General features: G+C 31.1%; 1 protein-coding gene across 4 annotated transcripts in view; it reads left to right on the top strand.

Annotated features, from left to right (window-relative positions):
• Positions 1-21,811, top strand: part of LOC118190867 (folliculin-interacting protein 2-like) — a 214,283-nt gene that overhangs the window by 143,232 nt on the left and 49,240 nt on the right. For all 4 annotated transcript variants that reach the window (XM_085807052.1, XM_085807045.1, XM_085807065.1 and 1 more), the window contains 5 exons: positions 6,008-6,187; positions 7,466-8,290; positions 11,826-11,991; positions 13,836-13,897; positions 16,767-16,908. In XM_085807052.1, the coding sequence (XP_085663178.1) occupies positions 6,008-6,187; positions 7,466-8,290; positions 11,826-11,991; positions 13,836-13,897; positions 16,767-16,908 (1,375 nt within the window). The remainder of the gene's footprint in view (positions 1-6,007; positions 6,188-7,465; positions 8,291-11,825; positions 11,992-13,835; positions 13,898-16,766; positions 16,909-21,811) is intronic.

Genomic DNA, 21,811 nt, shown 5'->3' with positions numbered 1-21,811 from the left:
AAAGCATGGGTGCTTCTTAATTACTAATACACAAATAATTATTACAATAATATTTAAAAATTGATTCAATATATGTTGAATGCTTCTAAAGTATAATTTCTTAAGGATTGACTCATGAAAAATATTAGATTATTTGCATTTATTTGATTTAAGAACTTCCCATAGAACTGAAGAAAAGAAATAAAAGAATAATAATAAAGAAAATGTTGTATGCTTTTGACACTGCTACTGGATTCTGAGATTTAGGCACAGTTCATTATATTCATGATGTAAAATTGTAGATGAATTTTAAGGAGAATTATTTTATCCACCGTTTCTATTAAAACCAGGGCTTTATCACTTGCGACCCCTTTTTATCACTAAGATTTGTTTCTCGACTCCAAGACCCCATAATATTTACAAAAATTTTGTGGGACCCCATAAGTATTATGCAAATCTGACACATGCGTGAGTGAAACTGTCATTTTTTTCACTTGTACTGTAATAGACTATTGCAGCTTTAGGTCATTAACTTTAATTTCTAATTTTAAGACATAAGAACAATGTGAAAATTTTAAATAAGTTAACAGACAAATTGACAGCGTCATGTGCAAAGCAAGTAAAATGAACATTTATATTTAAAAAAAAAAAATGTGTCAAAATTTTTTCATTTTTTCTTTGTCTAAAGGCCCGTTTCCACTGCTGCGTATGCGTTGTGGTGTCTATGCGTTTATCCAATCAGCGAGCGAATTCACTTTGATTGACATCTGCAATCTGGTCGATGTGCGGTGAAGGATGGCGTATGGATGGAGTTCAACAATGTCCAACTTCTATCCGTATGTCTGCAGATGCATTGGGGTCACGTGGTAAAAAAGGAGCAATCAGGTGCAGTCACCAAAAATTAATGGTGGCAGAAGTAGCGATGAACGCTCGTTTAGGGAAAAAATGTTTTGCTAAAAAATACTTATTTCTGAATTAACATTATAGCGAGAAATCTGCGTGCTGAAAAAGAGCAATCAGCTGATTTAGTTAAAAAAAGATAAGAAAAATAAGATAACTGCAACTACAGTACTTGTTCGCAGATAAAATCAAGCGTTCAAGAAAATCAGCGGCAAAAATTATATTTCCAAGGCCATGAAATAGCAAAATTTATCCTGATGATTATTTCCTAGTTCTGCATACTCATTTACCTTTAATGAAAATGAATGTCTGACTATATCAAACTGCTATAGCAAATTAGATATGATTAAAAGATTTGTTATTTTTTTCTTTTGAAACAGGTAAAAACTAAAAACGTTAATTTTAAATTAAATTTGATAGCCTTTTAAATATTCCACTGCATTAAAGAGTATGTTAAATTTGTATTTCCCTTTATAAATATATGTTTTTGCTGACATATATTTGTAAGCACATGAAATATATTTTTAGCAGCCCGTTTAACTTCAATCGGAACACCATTTTAAAAGATAATGTTTTTTGTAAAAAATGTACTAGAAGCTGAAGAACAAATTCTGGTGAATTTTTCAGACGATAGCACACTGAAATAGAACCAAAAATTTAGTTTTAAGAATTGATTTACTTGATGATGTATATAAGCCAAAATATGCATACATCTCCCGTGTGATGCTAGCTTAGTGGTAAAGCTGACGGTAATAATGTTTATTTTTGGGGGTCGTGAGTTCGAATCCCATACTCTTTTTGCACCCTGTCTGCAACTTATTTTTTGAAAACTGCAAGCTGCAAGCTTATTTTTTGAAAACTTTCTTTTCTGCTTTTTAGTATGTTTCATGTAATCAATCAAACTGTTCAATTAAAAATTATTGTTCAACAATGGACAAACATATTTTTACTTTCTGCAGTGATGTTGTTATTTAATTTTAATGTAAATGTATTATTTGTATCTTTATATTAAAATATCTGTATATTATCTAACATAAAAATTTCATGTATTTGGTTTTAGACTGTCATTGACAGTGTGCTGACACTTTCTCTGTTTTTGCTAATGCTTAACTGTTTTTTGTAGCCACTCAGTTTTGTGCAGTAGCTCCTTAACTGTTTCGCTATCGGTCATGTCAGATTGTGTACATAGTTATTGCTTTGGCTTAGAGTAGATTGTACCCATATGCCTACTTATTTATTATAAAAAATATGATTTAAAAGAGGTAATAAAGAGATGATTATGTGTGTCACACTGATTACTGAGCCCTTAATTAGAGAATTTTATGACTGTGCCTTAGTGCATGATTCGCTCTAGAGTTAAAATTATATCTCCAATGCCGCATTATGTGCTGGCACATAACATTTGAAAATACTACAAGGGAGTTACAATGATGTTATTATAATCTATATAATTTAGAATGTTACTCATACATTAATTTTGCATGAAATCAAACTTTAATTTGAAATCACATACAGTGGTGGCCAAAATTGTGGACACTTTTAGAAATTTTTATGTTTTTGAACTTTGTATGCTTGTAGAAAGAAAATGTTATGTTTTGCAAAATGCAAGCTTGTATATATCATTTTAAAGAGAATTTATTTCTGAATTCAATACAAAACACAAAATTCAATTATTTGCAATACAAAAAAAGTTATATGTACTTTAATATAAATAAAAAACACAGTTATGAAGTGGTTTGTAATGTCCAGCTTTCCTGGCCAATCACTGTTCTTGTTCTGAGAACCAATCAAATGTTAGTAACTGCCAATAGAAGCTGACATCATGTTTACACTTGAAACAATTCATTATTTTGCTTTGTTCTGTAGAAGGAGGACCTGTTTCTTATACACTGCAATTACAAGTAGGAATTTTTGTAAAAATTTTTAATATTTAGTCAAGAAGCAATGACATCAAATAAGAGTAGATTGGACACCTAGAAAGAGATGTAATATTATTGTGTTACGAGAAAGTGCTCTTTCGTATGCTGAAATTGCAAGACAGGTGGGTGGTTCAGTGACTACATCTGGAGTCCGAAAGTTTTGTTTACGCTATCAGAAGACAAATTCAATAAAGAAGGAAAAAGGTGCACCACATCTATTGATGACAGAAGAATAAAAAGACTGTGTCTCCAAGATAGAAAAATGTCATCAGCGGCCATCAGAAGTGATCTGAATGATGCTGGTATTTCTGTCAGTTCAAGAACAATCAGGAGAAGATTAACAGATGTTGAACTTGAGAGGTAGAATTCCATGAAAAAAGCCTTATCTTAATTTTCAGCAACGAAAACAAAGACTACAGTGGGCAAAGGAACACATTAATTGGACAGATGATCAGTGGTCACAAGTTATATGGGGTGATGAAACTAAGATATCGTTATTCGGTAGTGATGGACGAAAATATGTAAGACGTAGAACAGGAGAAGAGCTACATCCTGACTGCATTCAAGCAACTATGAAGAACCCAGTTAGTGTTATGATTTGGTCATGCATGTCAGCAGATGGTATTGCGTCGCCTTCATGTCATCGATGGGACACTGAATGCCAGAAAATACATTGAGACTATTCTAGAACCAAAACTTCTACCTTCCATCGGAGATCTCTTTCCCAACAATGCTTCGTTTATTTTTCAGCAGGATTCTGCTCCTTGCCACACGGCCAAAATACCGAAAGAGTGGTTTCGTACAAAGAGGATTAAATTGTTGTCATGGCCAGGAAACAGTCCTGATCTCAATCCTATCAAAAATTTGTGGCACCGTTTGAAAAACTCTTGTGCGAATGAGAAGCCCATCAAATAAAAGGGAACTAATTGAGGCTATAATTGTTTCCTGGCATCATGTAATAACGAAAGAGGAGCTTAAAACTCTTGTCAGCTCAGTGAAATGTCGATGTGAAGCTGTAATAAAAAATAAAGGATACCCAACTAAGTACTGATAACTCACTGCAGTCATCACTATCTAATGTATATCGATAACTATTATCGTTTAACTTTTTTTGTATTGCAAATAATTGAATTGTGTGTTTTGTATTGAATTCAGTAATAAATTCTCTTTAAAATGATATATACAAGTTTGCATTTTGTGAAACGTAACGTTTTCTATAAGCATACAAAGTTCAAAAACATAAAAAATTTCGAAAAGTGTCCACAATTTTGGCCACTACTTTACATTCACAACTAGTTTCTAATCTTCACGCCAATACCATCATACATACTCAAAACATAATGCTGATTGATTTGGAAAATAAGCAATAAGGCAGTGCCATGCCAGATCGTGACTGCCCCAAGACGTCACGTCACGCCATGCCATGCACCACTGCTATTGGCTCTTCAGAAATAATACCACATCTCATGTCGTGAACGTATCGATGTCAAGTTCTCTGTATGACTTTACTTTGATAAGAGTCTATATGATTTTACTTTGATGTATGCTTGACCTTCTGCAAATATTTTTTTCATAGATGAGTTATTACTTAACCTCTATTACTTTTTTCATCTTGTATATCGTTGTAATCCATGATGAAACTATAGAAAGCATCCTTCTTTTAATGTAAGTGCAGCAGGATATTATTTTTAATTCACTAGTGGAAGTTAGTTTTGCCAAAACTGAAAATAAATTCATTTTGTATATCTCAGGTTTAGTAATGTGTAAGCTAGCTTCACCAGAATCTATATAAACTGGTACTGTAAGTTTGCTAAATGCATTTTGGCCATGCTAAACTTGTGATCATATAATTCAATAGCTCTATTGGCAAATCCTTTGCTAGCATTTATATAACATATCATCTTTATTTAAGCTTTCCCCCCCCAAAAAAAAAAACTCTTAGCATATCTCCTGTTTTCACTTGATAGCTTAATTTCAAATGATCAATAGCAAAATTTTGACCTTAGTAACACAATTAAGTAACAGACTTCACAAATGAAATAAGTGAAAGCTTTTAAGAAAACCAGTACTAGATAACGGAAAAGCATGTCTTTTCATCATTATGCATAAATAACCTCAGGCAGACTATCTGAACAAGAATTTGTTTCATCCAGTGTATTCTCATCCTGGCATGGCAAATTCTGTGTTTTTCAAGGTGTTCAAAAATTTACCTTAATGGAAACTTTTTTTATGGTAGGGGGTATGATGTCCAAACAAAGTTAAATTTATTCTTTTCATTTTTGACATATTCTTCTCTTTAACCAGAATTACTGTCAATTCAAAATTACAGTGGTAACAAACTGTATATAATACTTGTATGTAAATATGTTTGATTTAAAAAAAAATTCATGCAAGAAGCAAAACTTGAAGTTTATTGACTACTGTATTTGACAGTATAGTTGACCTGGCAGGAGAAAATGTATACCGTATTTACTCGTGCAGTTTTCTTTTTAGCTTTAAGGTTCTGAAAATTTAAGTATTCATGTAATTTTCCTCTTCTTCAAGGCATTTAGAAAGCAAGCTTGCCTAACTTTTAAAATGAATTCATCCATATAGTAATTATTTTTATCTTACTTAATTAATTTGCATGTGGATTTTGGGTGCTTGGACTCTGATTAATGAAGCAATAATAGATTCATTCAAGATTTTCCAGGAAAGGATATCTAATGCTCATGATTTTTCTGAAGATCATTGCTCATGGGGTGACTCACTGAACAGTGACAAAGATGATGAAATAATGTGGATGATAAAAACTTGCAAATTGTAGCCAGCAGTGGACTACAGTACGAAAGGGAATTCAAGATATTGAAAGTAGAAATGAAGAAAATGTTAATATTACTGTGTATTTTTATTGGAATTTAGTTTTCTTTTAAATCAGTAATGTAATAGTTACTTGTAGTCTATCTATGAATGCATTTCATTTATCTTCTTGCTATAGCTTCGTTCTTTGGAAATTAAATTATTCACATAATTTTCCCCTTTCAATTTTCATAAGAAAGATTTTTAAAAAATTGGAATAATATCCGAGTAAATATGGTAGTCACAGTATTACAGAAAATTATTGGTAATTTTATTAGATGAAGTAATTTTTTAAAAACTTTGATGAGCGATTAAATTAATTTTGATGTTAATTATGTTTAGTAATTTATTATTTATGAATTTTTTTCCAGTGATTTATATGGTGCATTGGGAATTCCTTTGAAACTTTCAAAAACAGTTGTAAAAGGTCAGAAGAAAGAAATAGTACTGCAGTTCTTGCAAGTTTTAAGTTATTTTATACGTTGTAGTGACATATGTGAGCAACTGTACGAAAGAACAGATGGACTTGTTATTACTGATAAAAATTTAAGGTATGTCCTCTTTTAGTAAACTTTTGCTTAAACCCTTCATGTGAAAAAGTATGAATGTGGCATTGTTTCCAGACCTATATAAAATTCTAAAAAGCTACTCTCTTATAATCCACTGACCTAAGCAAAAGAATCTTGGTAGTTCATTTCCAAATTTGTTTCTTAAATACCTCTCGTATAATGCAAATGCAGGCCAATTTTCTTGAAAATTTTCCGTAAAGCTATCCATCCCCTTACGCAGATAGTTGCAAATGCTTTGCCATAGTTAACTGAATTATCAGAGCTGTACTAGTTTTTAAAACTATAATTACCAGAAAAATTTCTTTCTATGAACATTTTTATTGATTTTTCAAATTCTTGCACTTGTGTAGACAGATACCTACTAAATCCCTGTTGAGATTTGAATGGGATATTATACTGATAATTTTAAGGTTTGTTGAAAATGAATGTTTTCAGACATTTTAAGTATCAGCTGCCCTGTAATTTCGTAATGCAAGTAAAAATGATGTGTTGTTAATATTTTGCCATTAAAATATCTTAGGTAGCAGGAATTTTCTGCCCACTTTTTAGCAGTATTTTGACGCTTTATTTATTATTATTTGTGTGTGTGTATACTTTGATATTTCAAAGCTGAAATGTCATTTTCCTTAATTCCATTTTAAATTAGACTGGGTCACGGATGCATGATGCCCTTCCCGTGAGGAAGAGGAGCAACTTAGCATATTAAATAATTTCTGTGATGCTGTTTGTTGTAATTATGTTGCTTCAGTTTCATGCTTTGCATATCTTTTAGCATGAAAGTAATTTATTGCACAAAAAGAACAGATCTTTTAAGTTGAGTTTCCAAATATTTTGTATTTTTTTATAATATATATCCCATTTGTAAGTAAAACTTAAAATATTGAAATTTTAACATGTAGATAAGAGCAAGAACTGTTCCAACCAATTTATACATAAAATATCTTCTGTTAATAGGAAATTTTAACCAGTTTTAAAGAAAGGTGAGCATGCTGCGTCTATATAAAGTGAAAAAGATATTTATTTTGTATTAGGAAAATTATATTCTGCAGGAACAGGAGTGAATGAAATTGTATTTCACATATGAGAGAATAGAAGAAATTATATTTGAATTGAATTTTTTTTTTTTTTTGAATGAATGAAATTATGTTTTCCATTTAGTAAGTATTCTGTTAAATCTTTAGATTATGATCAATTTCTTATCTTTCATTATTTTTCTAAAGTTTTTTGCCTTCGTAAAAGCAAATGTTATGTATATTTTAGGTTTCCAAATGAAACAAAAGCATCCAGTGTAGATACTAGCAATATCAGCAGTAAACTTAATTCAAGTCAAAGTAATTTAAGCACACCTGTTGGAAGTTGTGATCTTCCATCTGTATCCATACAAAGTCTTCCTAAAAATTTAGATTCACCTAATAGTGCTCTCCTCAGTAGCCATGATGTTGACACTGCATCTGATTCTTCTAAAGACAACTGTGATGTTGTTATTACACCTACAGAAGGAAGGACTAGTGACAGTTCTGTTAATGTTAACAGTAACACAGTAACAGACTCCTGTTTAGTTCCTAATGTTTCAGAAATATCATGCAGTTTGAATAATGGAAAAGATTCTCGGGATAGTTTGGGGTATATGAGTTTGGAAGACAAGCTGGAATGTTCTGAAACATCAAGAAAAAGACTTGCTCTTAGTGAACAACATGCTAATTGCTGCCAAGAACTACCATGTACTGTTTTAGATATAAATTCAAGTATTAAAGATGGAAAGGAAAACAATCCTGTAATTAATGTGACTTGTACTGACAACTGTGATAATGCAACCTGTTGTTCAGAAATCTGTAGGTCAGCAAAATCTAAAACTTGTTGTTGCAAAAGCTGTCTGTGCTATGCTAATCGTAGTAATGATAGCTCTTGTACCAAAGACCTAAATTTTGATTCATCAAAAGTGAAAGAATGTGAATCTGTTGAGGAAGGTTATCATAGCATGGAAGAACCTCATAGTCCTAGCAGAGCAAAAATGCATCTTTCTGAAATGCTAAAACATTTTGATAACTGGTGCCCTGAAGGTCTTGAAGAGATTCATTTACCTGAGTAAGTTTTCCTCTTTCTGACTCTTCCCTTTTTTTAATTGGAAAAATGTATATAGATTCAAGTTATGGAAAATTTTTAATGTACAAATAATGATAGTAATAATACACTTAATATTGTATGCCCATGAGTGGTCAAGCAGATAGAATTGCTAGACACAGCTAGTTCAATTTGGGTTAAAATCTTGGCAATTGTGTTGACATAAAAACATCTCTTTTCATTGTGTTTCTGCATGTATAATATGAATACAAAATAATTTCTCTTGGGAAGTCCTTTCGCTTTTGCATTAATTATTTAACCTAGCCTAGCTTTAAAACTGCAGCTACATTCAGTGCACATATAGATTAGTGACATATTTCGTTTTTAAATATCTCTTTTATATAATTTTCATAGTTATATAATTTCATTGTTATGTTACATGATGTCTATAGTTTTCATATATATTTGTATAAATACATTGTTACAAATTTTGTATATATGTAAATAATTTTAGTAAAATTATATGTGAAATTTTAGAGTTTTTTTATGATGTAAGAGGAAAAGTCTGAAGAGACAAAGCTCTGCCCAAGCAATGAGACTACAGGGTCACATCTATTTAATATTGAGATAAATAGCTATCTCACTATCGCCAAGCTGTCTGTGGTTTTTGCAACTAATTTTTGTCTTCAAATTTGGCCAGAAATTTCCAAAAGTTGCCAAATTTGATAATATTTTGGTCCAGTTCCTGTATAACTGTAATTGGTATTGATCTGTATATGTTACTGTTTGCCTTTTTCTTTTGCGTTGTTCTCTTAAAAGTTCTTCATAAACGGATAGAGCATCTCTAACACCACGCCTTACTTTTGAGCTCCTGTCAAAATTCGGATCATTTTCAATGAATTGATCCATTATTTCAGTTATGGTAGACTAACTCCTTTTTACAAACGCCATCGAAAGTTCTTTTTGCTCTTCTTCTGAATCACTGCTGTCAACATTTTTGTTTTCTTCTTGTTCAGTTAATTCCTTGAGCTCATCATTAGAAAGACTAGCCGCTGCTTCTTGAATTATTTCTTCGACATCTTCCACATTTACCCCTTCAAAATATGTCTGTACAATACCACACCAAACAAGAAATACAAGTACACTCTTTCGGATATGTATTTGAAACCTATCGCTGCATAATATTTTGGGGAGTCCCCGCATGCTGCAAGCGATTTCGTGGAATCCCCGGGTTGAAATAAAAGAGCGCTAAACCGAAACAGCGCTAAACGAAACAGCGTTAAGCGGGGTCTTACTGTATTTACAGTTAATTTTGGCATAACATTTTTATCATTAACAGGTTTAATAGTAATTACATTATCATTTACATTTTTAATATAGGCCTTTTAATACACTTTAGGAAACTTAGGACATCCACGATAGTTCGCGGTGTGCCCCATTTGCAAACAATTACAGCACTTATCTAAGCTCTTTGCAGTACAATTTCCAGTTTTGTGTGGCCTCACATATTTAACACTGCGAGGCTTGAGTCGATGCGTATCGGATGAGTGGTGGAAGTACTGGCAGTTGTGACACTGGATTTGTACACAGCTATTTCAACATGAAAACACATGAGATATATCACATCATAAATCTTGTCCATCCCTGGTAAGTTTTCCAACTGAAGCTGAAAATGTGCAATAGGGGCTTTTGAGTGAATTCTTTGCATTTGAGTGACTTTATGAATTTTCAATCCTAGCTTTTTTTTCTCTTAGTGAATTTCATCTATAGGGCAGTCAATTGGAAGACCCCTAATGACTGTTTTGGTGGGTCAATCTAATTTATTAGTAATAATATAATAATCAATTTGGTACTTATCGAGATGCCTAGTAATTTGTCTATGATCTGACTCAGATCTAGGAAACACTTTTAAAAATTCACCATTAATTTTAACTGAGAATTCAAGCTTAGTGTCATTTTCAACATCTTGGTGAACTGTGAGAATTTTACATTTGGACCATAACAAGATTAACTTTAGGGGGTGTAACTTCAATAATGTCAGGTTCCCCCTGCATTTTGGCATCGTTAACATTATTTTCTACATTATTTACCAGACTATCAAATTTGTTTTGAACTGCAATGTCAGCATTATACTTAACGTTTAGCAGGCCTGGCCATGTTGCATGGATGAATAAAGCCATCAGAGTCATGTAATTCATTAACACTTCTTTTTCCTTTTTTAGAACCCTTTTTGGGTTTAGGATTGTCCACACATACATTAGATTGAGATTTACTAGCATTAATTATGCAAACATCATTAGTATTATTCTTACCTTTATCAGCAAATTTTTGGAATTATCAGAAATAGATTTAATGTTATTGGTTACAGTTTCATTAACGACATCTTCAGTATTAACATTACTGTAAAATATAACTAAAGTTTTGCACACTAAATGTCTCGCATGTACTTTTGAACAGAAGAACGAGTCCTTTAGCAATGCCTTTTTTTTGTGTGTTGAAATTCCATAACGAGGGCTTGCTTCTTTTGTTCTGTGTTCGCACGTTCAATCGAAGGTATGTAGAACATTTCCATCATATCCATGGGATCCTTAAGTAGTGAGATTTGTTGCGGAATAGTTTAATAATCCTGTACCGAGAGAGTGTCAGCATTCAATAATCCAGGCCAGTTGTCCACAAGTAATCCATCGGCGAAGTTGTGAATCTCATCAGTAATAATTGCTGCTTTTTCACGGACTGCAGCGGCAGCATTAGAGTTTGATGTGTAACTACTAAATGTGTTCTGTGATTCTGAGAGCAGCTGTACGAATGCCTTTGTGGTAAGATCCAGAACTGTGGTGATGTGTTTCTTTTGGGAATAAATTTTGTCAAGCTGTTATCAGTTCTGTGTGCATACAGTCCATTACAAACCTGTACCCAGGCATATGTTAGTTTATATCTGGCTTAGACATATCTGTCTTAATAAGTAAGCAAGTTCTGAATTTCATGTAATTGAATTTTTTTATATATAACGTACAATTTTTCATCTAAACTTAACTGCTTACAGTTAAGTAATTTTTTTCATAGTATTATTTTTCCATTATGTATAAAACATTTGATTTTTATGTGATATGGTAGATAATTTTCTCAAGTAATACAAATCGCAAAAAGATTAATATAGCTTGTCATTTGGCAAAAATGGGTTGATACTCTAGTGTTAATATTAACTTCTGAATAATAACTTTCTAAAACTGATTTTCATTTTTTTATGATTGGAAATTTATTGGTGTTTCCACAATTTGAACATATTTTTCTGTGTATTTTGAGTTTAAAAATATTTAAAAATGCTTGAATGTAATTTTTATTTGCATGTGTTCTATTTAATGCATTATACATGAAAATGAATGATATTTTGTGAAATGAATGCTAGTTGTAGTTTTCTTCAAATTCATTACTCTTGTTCATCAATAGTAGTAATTCCATTTTCAGCTATAATGATTTTTATATAAAAGTATATAAAAGTTTGTGTGTGTTTCATTTCATTAAATAGAAATTCTGAGACTAATACTAATTCTTTTATCAGGTTAATACCTTCAAGTGAAAATATAAGTCCTTCTCCATATAAGAGCTTTGGCTGGTCTTTGATTGCTGGCATAACTGATCATTACCTCATGGATTTCTGTTTACAAGGGTTATGTGGGTCTTTGTGTGAAAAAGAAATAAGAGATGATCTTGCAAGATTAACACATGTGAGCAGCGTTTTTCTCCTTTTTATATATGTAACAATATGTATTAACCTAAGCTATAGTTGATTTTAATTGGATAAGGAAATAAAAGGCCCAATATTCTGAAACCTGAAGGTAAATGAGAAAGAATTTTTTGTGACATTCTGTATGAGTGATATTGAATTAAAATTAAAAAGGGAGCAACATTATGAAGACTAAAATTCAAGGGTCAAGTTTTAATTTTTAAAATTACTCTTAGAATTGTATAAAAATGTGTGCTATTGCATAACAACATTGTTCAGATGTCAGTGATTACATGTTTATAAACTATAAAAATATAGTATAAACTATAAAAGTAAAGTTTATTTTTTTAAATTGATTTTAAATGCCTAAGTTTTAAATCCTCTAATCTTGTTTTGAATTATAACCTCTGATGAAGTTTATGGCCTTCTAATTTTGAGAATATTTAAAAATGTCATATCAATTAATATATTTATGGATTTTAATTCGAAATCCTTTTGACAGAAAATATAATAGTCATCTTATAAGTAAAGAGATATGTAATGTTTACCAAATATTTAAAAAGTTGGCAAAAATTAATTACTGTTACAAAATATATTGAGAAGAGTTTTTGCTGGTAGTATAATTCCATTGTGTGAAACGATGGAAAGCGAAAAAGTAAGTTCTTGTATGTAGAGGAAAGTTCAAATATTTTTCTCAGTACAAGGAGAAAACCTGATTTCTGTGAAAAATCAGTCAATCTTGTAAAGTGTGTAATGAAGAGTGTTGTTCTTTGGTATGTTGGAATTCTTTTGAAAACTTTTTATTCTGACTAGTTACAAACTTATAATTTCATTTCTGCATTAGAAACATGCAGACTTGTGATATAAAAAGCACTTCACAGATATTTTCTATGAATTGTAGTTATTAAGAGATGACAGTTGCTGCTCTTAACTGAATTAGGAATAATATGCAAATAGCATTAAATAGCTTTATGACCTGGATATAGCCCACTAGCCTTCATCTGGCCATCACAAGTTCTAGACTATGAAATATAAATAGAATGTGGACAAAAAAGAGGTATCAGAAAATCAAATTTATGTAACTGTTTTATCTGAGAGGATACTAGGATGTGAACTTTTGTCTTGGAGGACTTAAATTCAACTTGATTGCAGGAGCTTCAGTTATAATCCAAAGAAGTCTGTCTCTGAAGGCATGTCTGAAGAGGTGGACTAATTATGTTTACTGTGGATAAGCAAGGAAAATTTTATTGAACCCCAGACATCCTACCAGTATTGAACGATGAGAATATGGAATCAAATTTGTATGCTAGATGCACTCATGGCATCAGTCAATATGAACACATAATTCTTATATCTAGTATATTTTCAAGTAGAAATTAATCAGAAAAAAAAAAAGAGGGAGGTGTAGTGTAATATTGCAGTAAGTACTATATTGTTATTTTATTAATTAATTTTATTAATTAAGTGTTAAAAGTTCTTGGCAGAGAATTATTGTCTCCTTTGTTAGAAAAAATAGTTTCTTGAGAGGATAGGCTGTCACTCTGCTCACACGCACACACAATTTTCTATTGGGATTCACCATTTTATTATTTATCATGTAATTATTTTGTTGCTATTTAACAATTTAAACAGTCTTAATCTTTTACATTCATGTATGCCTATATTAAAATAGCTATTCAATAACTAATTTTTAAAAATATATATTTTGAAAAATTGATAGTTGTTTTTATATTCTAATAAAAGATTAGTCATAATAAATTATTGAATATTTTGTTGTACTATTATAATGTACAGCTACTAATAGATTTGTTTTAGTATTTTGCACAGTAATATCTCTTTCTTTAGATTCATGTTTTAGGGGAACAAGTGTCTGAAGCAGTGTGCATAGTAGCAGATACAGACACATGGTAAGAAATAAGATTTTATATATATCCATGTATTGTAGCTTTTAAATTTAGCTACTTTTTTATAATTTTAACTGAACTTTGCTTGAATATTTCATGCAGTGTTGTAAAAGGCCACCTAAAATAAAATAGAAATTTTTGGAAAAAAGTATCCGATTTTGTTTGTTGTGTGGTAAAATATCAAATTGAGAAATGAAAGGAAATTGCATCCCAAATTAGGTGTTTATTTGGCCGTTTATACTGAGGTAAAAGTCTTCGGTGATCTGAACTATTTGAAGAATAAACAGAATATTTTCACAGTACTTGTTAACGAAAGCCTTGAAATTCTTGAGTTCAGATTCTGTTGAATATCTGAAAATTAGGGGTTTTAAACTTTAACTTTAACTTTAACTCAACTTAACACATGGTGCCGGACAAAACTAGCTAAAAATCAAATAAATCAATTCATAATCTATCAAAAGATCAATCGAATAAACAATCGTATAGTGGTAGTACAGGTTAAGTTTTAGGTTCGCGTTGTGAGTAACCTATGCAAAGGAAAAATTAATAATCCCAAATTCAATTAAAGCTCCATGTTTCTTAAAAAGCCACCCGGCTCAAACAAAGGGAGAGACATGACAGACCACAGTAAATTACACACAAGATAAATACACAAATGCAATTAAATTTTAAACACACATTTATTAAATTCTTGAATATGATAATATTATTAGTAAATACTTGGGTAACTGATCAGTATCCCCTACCACATATTTCAGCTTGCAATAATTAAAACATTTAATTAATAATTAAATTTTTTTCACAAATTAAGAAGGTGTAACATATTTTAATTCTCCAAATAAATGGTTCTTATTAATTAGGAATTAACATTTTTCTAACTCCGAATTCAGTAGGTGAAACAAATTTTAATCCTTCTAAAACTGGCCTTAATTTGAAATTATAAATCACTTCTCAGTTTTACTAACTGTAATATTTAATTTATATATAATTAACGACAATATATACATGTTAGATAAATCATTATTAATTGTTCCACCACAGTATTGGGAAAACTAAGAAAAGAGAGAAAAAATCTTAAAATTTTTTCACTCTTAGATGGAAGACAGTTTTTCCAGGTAGCAGGATCCTTACTGTCCAATCCACAGAGAAATGAGCCAAGCCTATTTTCCTCTTGTCATAACCCTTTTAGAAGCGTCTAAAATTATTAGAAATCATGAGTAGAAACTGCCGTCTAATAATTCTTCGAACAGCCAGGAATCATGTTATCAGTCCATTAGGTGGGAAACAATTTTATGAATAGAAAGATCTTTAGTACACCACGGCGCACAATGAATTGAAAGTTGATCTGTCAGAACTATCCTTATATTCAGGGCCGATGTTTTATTTTATTTGGCTTATAATTCCTTATTAAATGTAGTATTTCATCTCAATGTACTCCGTCTCTGATATGACTTAAATCAAGTTCCTCGTCATTATAGTTCGCTTCCGATAGTGAAGAAAGTGACACAGAGTTTATTGAAAACGAAAAAATTTCGATTGACAAATTAGTCGGTATTCTAGACACAGCAATTATAGGACTTGAACAGCGGAACTTCGTAACTAAACAAGAAATTATGTCTGTTTAATAGAATTAAAGAGAAAGTATTATAACATGAAACGAAGCAACTTAAACAACTTTCATTGAAAGAAATGTTTAATAAAGTAAACAAATAAATATTAAGCTTTTTCTTTTTGTAAATTTTGATACCCTTTGGCTCATAATTGTTCTGTATTTCATAAATTACGGTTTCATAGTTTTAATTTTGTAATTTCTGCATGCCATCTTACCAGATTTAAACTGATGATCTATAATCCGGAAAAATCGATAATCCAGAATCGCCGAAGTCCCGACGAGTCCGAATTAACGACTTTTGACTGTACTTCTTTTGTATGCCTTATGCTATAATGTATTTGAAGTTATTTGTATTGATAAATATTTAATACCGTTTAGAGACTGTAGGCCTGGCTGTCCATATAATTTTTATTTGTCCTTAAAGTAATAAGAATGGTATAAAAAATAGATAGATACCTTGTGATTGAATACACGGTTTCAATATTACAATAACTCTTTACAGCAGTGGAAGAAATTTTCATTTGAGATTATATTGAAGCCATTTTTTGCAGCTGCCTCAATATTTTTTTTTTTTGTCCCAGAATGATGTTTATTGAAGTGGGTTTTGAGCTTCGCCCTAAAAGAAATTTTCAGGTCCAACTTCTCTCATGAATCGATATTTTAGGTAAAAAATTAACAGGTAATGAATGATGTGCGATTTGGTGCTGATGTGGAGTTATGCGCTTGCAATATGGAGAGTAAAGGCAAATATCTAAAATAAATATTGATATACAGTATACAGTTTTAAATATTCATCATATAATTTCATATAATTAGCTGATCAAAATTAAAATAATAGTGGTGTTCCATTTGAAAAATTTTTATAGGATTTTTTATTTCTGTGCAACGTGGCATAGAAGTTTTAGTTAAATCAAAAATCACTCGAAGAAAAACATATTTTTTTTTTGTTTCAAATATTGAACTAATATATCAAAATTATTAATAGTTTTGTAAATTTCTGCATAATATATGCCATCAAAACACCATTTATTAGTTATCTTAATTGGTTATATATGTTTAAAATGAATCTAATTTATGTATATAATATTGTTAACATTTTTTTTTTTTTTTTTCATTTGTAAGAATAAGAATTTGAATATTTGACAGAATAACCCATAAAATGAATATGTCAAGTTAAGGAAGTTGGAATATTATTTTGTTGTTTTGTGACAATAATAATAAACCATTGCAGTTTTAAAGATTAATTTTTTTTTTAATCAGGAATGTTGAACTATTATCGAGTAATTTCAGTAATGGAGAAAAGCAAGATTCTATGGGTATTCGTGTAGTTATGTCATCATTAGTGAGTGGAATATGTGATGCTCTTTTAAACATGATTGAGCTTGGAATACCTCCTGAATCTGTAAGTATAAAGTTGAATGTGATGAGATATATTAATGACAGCTTCATTTTACCAGAAAATTTTTCATTGTTTTCATCATAAAATGTTATTTTATAAAGTTGCATTCATCATTCAAAAATTTAAACATATCACTTTACACTAGCATACTCTTCACACAATTTAAATTGTTCTGCTAATATAAATTTCTAACAAAATTAATGTATAATATGGCATTTTAAGGCCAATTACCATAAATTTTCAGATTTGTTTTATTTCAGGTAATGTTTTTAATGTTGTTAAATGTCAGACTAATTAGAAGGAAGAAAACATAATGCCATTATTTTTGTCTTGTGTAACACTATAATTATAAAGTTTGTTTACTTTGTGCTTTATTCTGGAAAGGAGAAAAATATTAGAAGAAAGCTTATATTTTAAAATAGATTTTTTTTTAAAAGAATACTTACTTGATTTTGCATGGGTAAGTTTTCAGCATTGATTGATAGACAGAATGTGTCAGTTTATCAGGATACTTTGAAAATTTTCCTTCAAATTAATGGTATGTTGAGTAATTTTGACTTCATAGTTTTTATCCCCTGTTCAGTTAAATTTGAGTGTAAGAAATATTTTTTTTAATAGAGCTGGTATGAAATTTGATTAGTCCATCTAAAGGTTTTGTACATTTTTATGGAAAGGTAATGAATGTGACTGAACTTCTTGTAATCTGAAAAACAATTATGTGAAAATTTTATATTTTCATTTTGCATTTCTCAGTTTACCTTCTGAAATATCTGTCCCATCTAAATTCGTCTTTGGTTTTTAGAGATGACTTTTGTGTTCTAAATACTTTTCATAATCATAATGTAATTGCAGTTTATATTTAAACTACGTATAAAATTCTTTTAGGTATAAATTTTTAATGGCATGGTGTTTTTTGCATTTTTGGCACATATCTTACCATATAGTGTATCTTTTTAGAACCAAATGATCAATAACAACAAGAAAGGGATATTCTCTAATTTCATGACAAAAATCCTAAAAACTTGTGAAAGAATATGACCTACATAATGTTTCTCTGTTTTGTGAATAAGTTTTTATCAGTTTACAATTTTATAATAGCATCCATCAGTTTAATTGTTTGGTCAAGTTAACAGTTTCTGCATATTCCTCTCAACCATTGTGTTGCAATTTATTTGAAGCAAGCTTTGGTTTGCAAATTGAAACAGTTGTTAGTTTCTGACCCCGTAAGTAAAGAAGTCATACGGCAGTAATGAAAGGAATGCATGGTAAAAAAAAAAAAAAAAAAAATTGTGTTCAAAACTTTTTTTTTTTTCTTTCAACTCTTTTTTGCATGTACATCACCACATTGTTTAAACTAGTAACAATCAAGGTACCAGTAATAAATGGCTCCATAAGGCTGGCAGGATTCTAAACTGATGGTGACCCAATAACAACATTTTCCACAGTGAAGCCACATTAGCAGCCCTAGGAAGTAATTAGCTGCTCTGCTACCACTCATTCCAGATAGAAAAACAATGGCATCACTGCAGCTTCAACCAGATACTCATGCAGCCACATCCAGCTAACTGCGTTGCAGCAGTGTTGATAAGATGCTCATGCTCCAGTCCATAACCTAGCTGCAAAGCACATGCTAAAAGACTGGGATCTCAGTCATGTTCAATGGATTTGCTTGTGTCACTGTGTAAGCTGTCTTTCAAAGTGCACACTTGCTGTTCCACTGCTCAGAAAAGATATCATTGTAAACTGCTAAGACTAAACAGCTGTTTTGACCCAATCTGCTGAAGTGTCATGTTACAGAACTTGAGGTCCTGGGTTTTAAACCAAACCTGGCAGTGAGCAGCGTAGCTGAGTGAGTGACCTTCTCAGTTATTCTTCGTTGGCAAACATTGCCATTTACATCTTGACACTATGTAGACTAGGAACATTACAACAAGCAACTTACATATCAATATCAAGTACATTTACCTGATGTAAATATAAATAGCAAAACAAAATTCTATAAAATAAACAAATATAATAAACAGCATACAATTCAAATGTTACTCAATAAGTAAATATTAATTCGAATTACAAACAGTAAATTATTAGTAATAAGCTAATTATTTAAAATTAATGTTAGTGAACATGAAATATAAGAAATAAAATTAAAAAGAGTCGAAATTAGTTAATTTTCAGTCAGACAGTTGAAGGGGTTATATCAATTGCACAGGTCTCTTAAAGTCCCCTTTTTTTAGTTTTTACCACACAAGATCGTACAAGACAATCATGTCCTTTAAAAACTTGAATTACTCAACCTAAATCCCAGAGGAACTTAGATTTAGTTGCTACTTCAAGTAAAACTACATCACCCATTTTAAGATTTTTCTTGGCTTCGGGTGTACCGAAGAAGTGAGCATTTCTTAACTCGAGAAGATACTGACTTTTACGTTTTTCCCAGAACTGTTTTATAAGGGTTGTCTGATATTCTTATCGTTTTATTAGACTCTTTCTTGTTGGAGAGCTATTCAGGATCTCGGCGAAGTTGTATGGATATTCATCTCTATGTCCAATCAATAGAAAATCCGCTGGCGAAAGCGGTTCAGGTTCATGTAAATCGTTGTAAACTTAGGTCAAAGGATGTCTATTCACAATATTTTCGACCTCTGTCAACACAGTTATAAATTCTTCAAAATTCAGCTGAGCTCTGCCTAATATCTTTTTCAACGATTCCTTTATGGTTTTCATAAGGTGTTCATAAAAAGCTCCCGACCATGGAGCAAGCTCAACGATCAAGCCTTCATTTGCTAGAAAATTTTGAAAGTCTGCTTCTTTAATTATGCTTTAAAAATACTGTAATTCTTTGGCAGCATATTTGAAAGTTTTCATGTTATCTGAATAAAAGGTACGACAGTTTCCTCTTCTTGAAATGAAACATCTGAGTAAGGCTCATGTAACGGCACACATAAACAATATGATGTATGATTTCTGAATGTCATTTCCAAACTTTATGTAAACCGGACCTATGAAATCCACGCCTGTAACATAGTGTAATATCTTGTTATTTAATAAATAAATATAATTATTGTTGAAGTGGCAACGCCATATTTGTATCAAACTGTTACTCAGCAACGAGAGATATTGTTTTAAAAAGATTTAGTATTCTGAAGATTTTAACAGCTAGGAGTAGGATGAAAATTTTGCCATTTAAGAATTGTATAAAATTTGTCTATCACCGAGAACTAGAAATAAAATTTATGTTCTACTAAGAAGATTGTCTGTTTTGTAAATTACTGCAAAATACATTACAGTCTTAATAAATTGGAGGTTCCACCGAGATGCTGGAAATTAGGAGTGCAATTATCAATTTTGATGGTGCTGGTCTCCTAATCCCAGAAATTTACTGAATTTTTTAGAACAAGTTTGCTAATACCAATTGCCAAGTTTGTTTATTTCAAGGAGAAATGGATGTAAGAAGTCTGCCGTTTTAAAGCCAGATTTGAAGCGGATCGTTCAAAGGTTATCTTCTGTGCTTCTGTAACTTGCGTCCGAGCAAAAACTGTCAAAAATAGGTTATTGCTGATCTCTGAAGATAAGATTAACTTTTGGTTTTCTTAAAAAAGCTTTTATTGAATTTTAATACTTTGTTTCAGAATTATAGTTTATCGTGTAAGATTTTGTTTAAAATAACTGACACTAAAAATATTCAGCTTAAATTTATAATTGATATTTGTGGTAAAGAAGTATTTTGAAATTATTATTTATGCTTTACTTTTATTTGTATTGAATTTTTATGTATTGAATTTTACGTATTACAGATTGTATATTCTAAAAGTTCTATTGCCAAACTGGCAAAAATTGTTTTTGTTATCGCCAACCAGGCGTGGAGATAGATAGTAAAATCGTCAAACTGACGTTGGTAAAATTCCATTGTATTGCCTAACTGGAAAAGGTGTTTATATAGTTATAGCTAACGAGGCTTGTGAATAGTGAGTTAAAACGTCAACCCGACGTAGTATTAAATTATTTTGTGCCAACCTGGCAAAGTTGTTTAAATAATTCTCTCCAATTGGTTAGTGTGAATTTCGTATTCGAGAAATTAAATCTCGCCAGAAATTATATATTTTTAATACAAGTACGAGCTTTTAGATTGAATTTCAAAAGGAAGCCTATTAAAAGTAACTTGTGTCAACGTGTCATTCTTAGCTAGGACAGGATTTAAAAGTATTAGCAGAAGAGTTAGGTTTAACTGTGAAACCTGAATTTAAGATTGCTCAATTGCATAAACTGATTACTGAAAGTCCCGATTATGATGAGGAGTTTACTCGAGAACTACTGGCTGCAATTAGAGAAGAAAGGGAACAAAAAGAAGAATGCGAAAGAGGAGAAAGAGAACGCGAAAGAGAAGAAAAAGAAAAAAAAACGCGAAAGAGAAGAAAGAGAAAAAGAACGTGAAAGAGAAGAAAGAGAAAAAGAAGGCGAAAGAGAAGAAAGAAAAGAAGAGCTTGAAAGAGAAGAGCAAATTAGAGCCTTTGAGCTACAGAAACTTCAACTGGAAGCAATGGCTGCCACGGCACAGCCAGTAGAAATTACGCAGTTACCTGAGCAGCCTTTAAAAATCAGAATTCACGATGTCATGCCACGTTTCATCCCTAAAGAAGATGAAATAAGTTTATTTCTGGTGTTATTTGAGCGTCAAGCTAAAATAATGAATATACCTGCTGAAAATCAAGTGACTCTACTTATTTCATTGCTGCCTCCTGACATTGTTCAGCTTATTGCTAGAGAACCAGAAGAGGACGCGAAAAAGTATGAATATGTAAAAACTTTACTGTTACAACGATTTAAATTAAGTGCGGAAAAATTTCGACAACTATTTAATAAACACCAAAAGTCTACTGAAAGTACTTGGTATGATTTCTACTATGAA

This window comes from Stegodyphus dumicola, chromosome 1 (genome assembly GCF_044657685.1).
Source record: "Stegodyphus dumicola isolate Sdum_Otavi_A_Nest chromosome 1, ASM4465768v1".
Classification (NCBI taxonomy): domain Eukaryota; kingdom Metazoa; phylum Arthropoda; class Arachnida; order Araneae; family Eresidae; genus Stegodyphus; species Stegodyphus dumicola.
Note: the sequence above shows the minus strand (reverse complement) of the source record. Positions and strands in the feature narration are given on the sequence as shown.